The 8581-nt window shown below is 44.3% G+C and overlaps 1 protein-coding gene across 1 annotated transcript in view; it reads left to right on the top strand.

The window, feature by feature from the left end:
- The window catches only part of LOC102157456 (formin-like protein 5), an 85574-nt gene continuing 77561 nt past the window's right edge, over positions 569 to 8581 (top strand). Inside the window, exons 1-4 of the mRNA XM_021097609.1 lie at positions 569 to 676; positions 767 to 942; positions 1034 to 1730; positions 2681 to 2760. Coding sequence (XP_020953268.1) covers positions 569 to 676; positions 767 to 942; positions 1034 to 1730; positions 2681 to 2760 — 1061 coding nt within the window. The remainder of the gene's footprint in view (positions 677 to 766; positions 943 to 1033; positions 1731 to 2680; positions 2761 to 8581) is intronic.

Here is an 8581-nt window from a genome sequence, read left to right as displayed (position 1 = left end):
GTCACAAAACTCAAAGAGAATTTCAGGCTTTAAAGTTTTTTGTTTTTGTTTTTGTTTTAATGAATAGAGGAAAGAGGTTTCTAAGGGGGCATTTAATTAAAAAACCTTTTGTGGACAAGCTCTTGCCCATATTTAAATGGCTATATTTTAAAATGAGATTGAAGTGGGATCTCCCACCTCAAGGGCGAGGTCGAGGCGGAACTCTAAAGGGGTAAAAAGCAGAAATGAAAATTTGGTTTCTATCTTCTCAACCGGGGCAGATGGCCGGGGTGGGATGATAAGGACCTTGTAACAGTCACGGTCCCAGAGGGAAGGAGCCGATCGCGGAGTTGCTCCGCGATCCGTTGCCTCCGCGAGAGGCAGCAACCGTCCCTGCGCAAAGGAGTCGGTTTCTGGACCTGACGTGGGCTCAATTTAACTGAGAAACGCCAGGAACTGCAACTGCACGGATCGCTTCTCTTCATGGAGCTCGGACGGCAGAGTGACTGAGGCAACTGATTAACTTGAACAAACCGACTCCTCATCCCCCTCCCCGGCCAGGGCACACACCGGACCTCGCTGTCCACTTATGTCAGGGTCAGCTGTCAACACGGCCCTTTGTGTCTCCTTCAGCGCAAGAGTGGTGCTTAGCCACTCGCAGAAAAATGGAAATGATGGAGGACACACGCGCGCGCTCGTGACCAAGTGACATTTGGTGTGGAGAGAAAGAGCCCAGGGACACTGAGCAAACGCCCAGCCACGGCTGGAAGCTCTCAACTTCCTCCAGCTGAGCTCTCTCCATCCCCTCCCGTCACCTCCACCCCTCTCGACCTGGCGGCCCCCCGCTCGGGCGACCCCCTTGGCGGCCCTCGGGCCCGGGGGACCGGTCCCGGGCTCTCCCCGCCGCGCCGCAGCCTCGCTCGGTCCCTCGCTCCCGCCACAAAGGCGGCGCCGAGAGCTGGGGTGACAGGCCTTTGGCCTCCGGGCGCGGACCGCACCGGCTGGGTCTCCTCAGGCGGCTGACGTGAGGTGTCCGCTCCCCGGCTGGCACCAGCGCCCGCCCTCGCCTCACAGACGCACCGGCGCTCACACCCCCGCTCCGCCTTCCGAGCCCGTCAGAAAAAGTCAGCCGCTGCGTTTCCCCGCGCAGGCAGGGTGTCCACAGCCCGCCAAAGGGCAGCTCCTGCCGGACAGAGGCGGGCGCTCGCGCCCGGCTGGCGACCTCTCACCTCCCCGCCTCCACGCGCCCCGAATCCCCACAGCCGCTCACCTGGCCCTGGCAGCGCGCGAGGGCAGAGGACCGGGGGTGGCCCGCGCCTCGGCCGGGGCTCGTCTCCCCACCCCCAGTCGGGTCGCAGCGCCGCGCTCAGCTCGCTCGGCCGCCCTCCTCCGAGGTGCTAGCGCCGCCGGTGGCTGGCGTCTCTCTGGCAGGCTCGCTTGCCGCGCGCTCAGTTCCCCGGGGCGGAGCGAGGCGGCCGCCGCCGCGGCCGGAGGCGGATTCCTCAGGTGCTGCCCCTCCCGCTTCCCCAGAACCTCCGCGGCGGGGACCCCCGCGCCCCCTCCCTCCGCCCCGCCTCTCGGCCTCCCGCCGCCTAGGCGCCCGCGAGGGCCCTTCAGGGCTCCCGGCCCTCCTGGAGTGGAGTGAGCGGACGGTTCCCTACCCACCCTCCGAGGACGCCCCCAACCCAGGTTGCAGCCCTCAGCACAGTGTGCCGCGCCTCCATTTCCAAATCCGCAGCCTCCGTGACGTGGTGTGTGGCCGCTGCGGGGTGTGGAGGGCGGGGTGTGGACGGGGGCTCTTCTGGGAAGGAGCATTGCCCCCCGGGCGGCTGACGCGCGCCGCCAAGAAGAAAAATGATTTTCTCGCCGATTCCGCCTTCGTTCACAGAGTGCTCTCGCCTCGTTGCGCGATTGCTTTCTCTGTCCGCTGGCTGGCGGCGAGAGGGCCCTAAGCGCGAACTCGGTCTGGGCGGCGGTGGGTCAAAAAGCCTTGGCCTTTTGCTTTACGGGGGATAGGGTGGGTAGGCGGGGGCAGGACGGGGACAAAACCAAACCGACCCAGGAGCTTGGGCCAGAGCAGTCCTGGGCACCTCCTGGACGAACACGTCCCCCCGACCCCCAGTCCCCAGTGCTCGCGGCGCTAGTTCCGAGCCTCCTAGACTGAGAGGGCCACGCCCCCCATCCCGCCGGGGGGCAGCCGCTAACCGCGGGCCCAGCGCCTTGACGGGCGCGGCGGGGGCAAACGTCCCTGAGAGATGCTGACTCCCGATAGGGACAGATGTAGCTCCACTTTTCACAGCTGGTGGGCGTTGTGATTAGAGCTGGCGCTCCATTTTTTAAAACTGTCGTTGTTGCCAGAGACAGGCGACTAGACTCCCTTAGTGAGTCTCCCACACTGCAAGAAGCAGCTCCATGCTGGACTTGGCGGAAGTCTAGGTAGAGAAAGGCTGATCTAGCTGTAGTGCCTTTGGGGCCAGTATAGCCTCGGGTAGGTCAGCAGGTTCGTGGGAGTGGGGAAGCGGTGCCCAGCCTCGGGCGGGTTATCAGTCTGTAGTTACGGTATCGCTGTCAATTATAGTTTAGAGACAGCATTAATTAAAGTAGATCTCACATGATCTCTAAGTCAGTTCATTTTGTCTGCTCATCTTGGCCTTTTTTTCTTTTCTAAGAACAGAAATGCATTTTTTGTTTTCTCTTTCAGTCCATACAGAAAGAATTGACTGGAAGTCTGGAACTGTCAGAAAATAACTCAAGGCATAGTTCAGTTGTGAGTTGCAAAAAGTAAGCCATTTGTTTGTGATTTGGATTGTCTTCTCTCTCTCCTCCACTGAGAACACATGCCCAACTGCCATTAAGTATATATATATATACATATATATATATATAGTTCATTGTGGGCATAAGGAATTTTACAATTAAATCCCTATTGTCCAGTCTTTTAAAACTCATAGGAACACTTTTGTGTGCCATGAGGGCAGGAACTATGGCTTTCTCAATCACTGCTGTATTGCCACAGTTCTGGATCTTGCACACAATACCGGCTTAGTGAATGAGATTAATGTGGTTTTTAAATGACTACAACACAGAAAGGTGTAGCTGATTAGCATGTGGAAAAGAAAGTAGAAACCTGAGATTTCTTTTTTTTTTTTTTTTGTCTTTTCTAGGGCCACACCCTTGACCTATGGAGGTTCCCAGGCTAGGGGTCTAATTGGAGCTGTAGCTGATGACCTGTAGCCACCCACCTACGCCAGAGCCACAGCAACACTGGATCCAGGCGGCATCTGTGACCTACACTACAACTCATGGCAACTCTGGATCCTTAACCCACTGAGTGAGGCCAGGGATCAAACCCAAAACCTCATGGTTCCTAGTCGATTCATTAATCACTGAGCCACAACCAGGAACTCCAGAAACCTGTGATTTCAAGTTCACCTCTGTGAACATGAACTAAGAACTAAGCTCACAAGAGGTTAAAGAATCTTTTGAAAACCCATTGCTTCACTCAGCCTGTAGAGTTGGGGAGGGGAAGACTTTCTATTTTAAAGATAAGGAAATTGGGAACAATGAGCAGCCTTTACGTAAAACCACAGTGCAGTTTTCTTTCAGTTTAGTTCAAGGACCATTTGTTGAGCACCAAACACACTAGACTAGAGATGTAAAGGTAAATTTGGCACAGTTGCTCAAGGACTTTAATATTACAGAACTCTGGTCTTCATTCTTCACTCATTCAACAAATATTTATTGAGCACCTACTGTGAGCCAGATGGTGAAGTGGGAACTGGTGATTCATCAGTAAACAAAACAAGTCCCTAAGAAGGTTAAAAGTTAGTGGTGGTGGGGGGAAAAAAAAAAAAAACAGTGATGGCGATCTGTCTATATTCTGGTAGTTTGAAAAATTTCAGTATCTTCTTTATTAGATAATACACTCCCTTGCCTTGAATTTGTTTGTGTATGTGTCTTGTCTGCTTTTTGAGGTTTATCTATCCCTCATCATGCCCAGTAGACTTATGTGATTATAAAATATCCCAGAGTTAAGAGTGAACACTTTGGAGATAGGCCTCATAGTCTTGGATCCTGGCTCCAAGATTACCTGTTAGGTACTGTTGACAAAGTTACTTGACTCCATTTTAGTGTCCCCATTTATAGAATAGCATCATGATAGTATATACCTCAGGGAGTAGCTGTGCACATTGAGACAATGCATAGTGCCTAGCACCCTGTAAAATGTTAACTGCTGTCATCTATGAATCCTTCCTCTCTTCTCCACAACAGTGATTCTCAAATGCATCTCCATAAATACACTGTGTTAGAACCAAGTTCAGTGAAAAGTGTGAGACTCATAGCAGTCAGGGTTCATTTAAATGATGGAATCCTTCAGAGTAATTATTGGGGAGATCTTCTGTCTGCAGGATGGGAGAAGTTCTGTGATTACATCCTGGTTCTGCTCTCAAGAATGAATACCCTTTTGCAGTAAGTTCTGTTGCCCTTGGCATCACACTCCGGAATGCCTTTCCTTGTTCACTATCCTCCATGGTCATATCTCTATGGTCATTGGGAACTAAGTAAGCCCTCCTTGGAGACATCACAGTTTTCACAGTCCATTTCCTGCTGCTATAAGTTATGAGTCTTGCAACTTCTTTTACAGTTAAAGATTATTTAAGGATTAGGTTCGTGGCTGATTTGGCTGTATAATTCCCTCGAACACTTATTAGACTTCATTTTTATTTGCTTCCATTGAGTTCTATGTGCCAATAGTCATACGTAAAGTTCTTTCCTGGACAGAGTTTCAAATACTTGATTTCTTTGCTTCCTCACTCTGTTCCTTTCTCTCTCAACTTAAGGTTTGAGACTTGGTAGCTCAGCAGCCTGTGCACCATAACCAAGATATTGCTTTCATTCTCAAAGCCAATTCACTGGTTTCTCTACTGAAAACCAACCTACAGCCTACCACTATCATCCACAGAGGGTAAGACCCACCATGGGGAATTGAACAGTGGTCTTTCTAATTCCAGATGGGATTTCAGTTACTGATGATAAATGATCTAGATCTCCACTTATCAATATGAGCATATAAAAAAAATCACTAACCATAAAGAGAGGATCCACAATTTGGAGGAAGAGGAACAAATTAGAGCAGCTATCACTGAACTAAAATGGAATTAATGCAGGAGACAGGAGAAAACTTTTTTAAAAATCTTGTTTGGGGAGTTCCTGTTGTGGCTCAGCAGTAACGAACCCAACTATTAACCATAAACATGTAGGTTCTATCCCTGGCCTTGGTCAGTAGATTTAGGATACAGCATCACCTTGAGCTGCAATGTAGTTTCCATATGTGGCTTGATTTGGTGTCGATGTGGCTGTGGTGTGGGCCAGCACCTACAGCTCTGATTTGACCCCTAACCTGGGAACTTCCATATGCCATAGGGATGGCCCTAAATAAATAAATAAAAAGGAAGAACATTCTGACACATGCAACAGTGTGGATGAACCTTGGTGATATTGTACTAATTGTAATAAACCAATCACGAGAAGACAAATACTGTTTGATTCCACTTAGAATAGTTAAAATCCTAGAGATATAAAGTAGAATGATTGGTGGTTAGGTTGGGGATGAGGAGTCTGGAGAGGGCAGGAGATGATGGGGAGCTATTGTTTAATGGATACAGTTAAGGTTAGGGTTAAGGTTAAGTTTCAGTTTGGGAAGATGAAAAAAGTTCAGGTAATGGCTGAAGATGAATACACGAAAATGTGAAAATACTTAATGCCACTAAACTGTATCCTTAAAAATGGCTGGAATGGTAAATATCATGTGATGCGTAGTTTTCCATAATAATAAAAAAGAGACTCAAAATTTTTGTAAAGCTGTAATAACAAATGTTAACAAAGATGTGGAGAAACTGGAACCCTTATACTTTGCTGGTAGGAATGTAAAATGGTATTGCCATTTTACATGGAAAACAGTGTGGCAGTTCCTCAAAAAATTAGAGTTATAATATGATCCAACAATTCCACTCCTAGATATATACCCCAGAGAATTTAAAACATATAGTCACACAAAAACTTGTACATGAATGTTCACAGAAACATTATCCATAGCAGCCAAAAAGTGGACACAGTGTAAATGCCCATTAGCCAATGAATGGATAACCAAAATGTGGTTTATCCATAAAATGGAATATGATTCAGTAATTTTTTGGGCCACACCCATGGCATGTGGAAGTTCCTGGGCCAGGGGTCAAACCTGTGCCACAGCAATGACCTGAGCCTTAGCAGTGACAATGCCAGATCCTTAACTCACTAGGCCACCAGGGAACTCCCAGTAATTTTTAAGAAATGAAGTACTGATACATGCTCCAAAATGGATGAACCTTGAAAACACTGTAAGGAAAATAAGCCAGACATTAAAGGTCATATATCGTATGATTATATTTATGTGAAATATCTAGAATAGGCAAATTCATAAAGATAGGTAGTTGCCTAGGCTAAGAAGTTTGGAGAAAAATAGAGAGTAACTGCTAGCAGATACAGGTTTCTTTTTGGGGGGATGATGAAAATGCTCTAAGACTGATTGCGGTAATGGTTGCACAGCTCTGTAAATACATAAAAACCACTGGATAGTACACTTTGAAAGGGTGAATTTTACTCTATGTAAATTATATCTCAATTTAAAAACGAATGCACCCTGGAGAAACAGTATTAATACAGAGAGCAGAAGAAAAATTTCCTGAAATGTAAATGTGTGTATTCAGTTTGAAAGGACAACATTAGTTCAAAAAGAACTGCATTTATACATCTAAATTTTCTTCTACTATCTGTATTAATACTGTTTCTCCTGTGTGCATTCCATTTTTAAGTTGACATCTTTGATGTTGCTTGCAATTAAATAAAAACTCAGTAAAAAGGAAAATAGGGTATACAAAACATACTGGAGAGTAAAAACCCAGTGAAATATAATTATTGATAATGGTTTTATAAAATCTAAGGTACATGTTAAAACAGGATTATTACATAGGAAAGCAAAAATTAAAATATAAAAAATAATGTAGTATTTAAATTCCAGTTTATTTCAACAAAGGTAGGCGGTATGGGTTCCTGGAGAGAGGATTATAACTGTTAAAATTTCATTAGGGGTTCCCTTATGGTACAGGGGGTTAAGATTCTGGCGTTGTCACTGCTGTGGCTTGACTTCCACAAGCCATGTGCATAGCCAAAAAGAAACAAACAAATGAGACTTAGACTTCCCTTGTGGCACAGCAGGTTAGAGATCCAGCACCATCACTGCAGCAGCTCAGGTCGCTGCTGTGGTGCAGGGAAAAAAGAAAAGAAAAAGAAAAGTCTCATCACTTTGGGGAAGAAAACAGGGCATAAAGAATGATCACTTTTTTCCCTTGATATTTATAAGCATATATTGGTTTGATTTTCTTTAATTTAAAAATAATGACCACAATGGGTTGTAGAACTTTCAAACAGTGAAGGAAATAAACATGCAAAGAAAATATCGCTAAAACTACAACAGTCAAGAAAAGAGGAAAAGCAATAAAGAATAATAAAATAAAATGTATGAATATATTCTTAATGTTAATAAATTGAGCTAAATTTCTCTATTGAAAGACAAAAACCTCTGAGTAAAAAAACAAAAGAAAATTTAACTAAATTCTCCTTATAAATTATACCTATAATAAAATGACACAGAAAGGTTGAAAATAAATGAAGTCAATAAAGTTATAAACAAATGCAGACAAAAAAAGAAGCAATATAAAATCAAAGTGAAAGTCGTGATTAAAAAGTAAATATCAAGTAGGACAATAAAACCAATTTACATTGAAGAACAGTGAACATTTACTGTGCACTCACTACATGCCAAGTACTCAACTGAAGATTTTCTCAAGTAATCCTTACAACATTATGGAGTGACTGTGGCTAACACTTCCATTTTGCAGATGAGGAACTAGGCTTTAGAGAGATTAAGTGTTCTCAGTGTCTGTTACACAGTGGTAGATAGACATGAACCTCAAACCCTAATCAGCTAATTCTAAAGTGTAAACTTACAGCACCAAAATATTTAAATAACTAATGAATGGGAATAAAAGAAGAATTTATTTAAAATTTTTAACACATTTCTCTAAGAACTGGACAGATCATAAAGACCAAAAATAAATAGAAAAGAGAGGATTTTGATAAAGCAAGAAAACATATATATAGTACATAGAGATAAAACCATAGCACCTGCATTCTTTTCTAAAGTCTAAGAATATATACAAATGCTAAAATATTCTAAGCCACAAAGAAAATCTTATCAAATTTTAAAGAATGGAAATCTGGGGTATGGGCCATAGCTTTTTACCCTAAAATTGGAAAGCTGTAAATAAATTATAAAGAGAAAACTAAGATAAACCTACTTGATGATTAAGAAATCTTTCTAAACAAAAATAAATCTAAGTTGAAATTTCAGATTAGTTTAAAATTATGAATAGTGAGAACACAAATTAAAAACCTGGGGAGATTAACATTCAGAAATTAGTTGCATTTCTATATACTAACAATGAAATATTAGAAAAGAAATACAAAAATACAATACCTTTTAAAATTGCACCCAAAAAGA

The sequence above is a fragment of the Sus scrofa genome, chromosome 6 (assembly GCF_000003025.6).
Source record: "Sus scrofa isolate TJ Tabasco breed Duroc chromosome 6, Sscrofa11.1, whole genome shotgun sequence".
In the NCBI taxonomy this organism is placed as follows: Eukaryota; Metazoa; Chordata; class Mammalia; order Artiodactyla; family Suidae; genus Sus; species Sus scrofa.
This window is presented reverse-complemented; position numbering and strand designations above follow the sequence as displayed.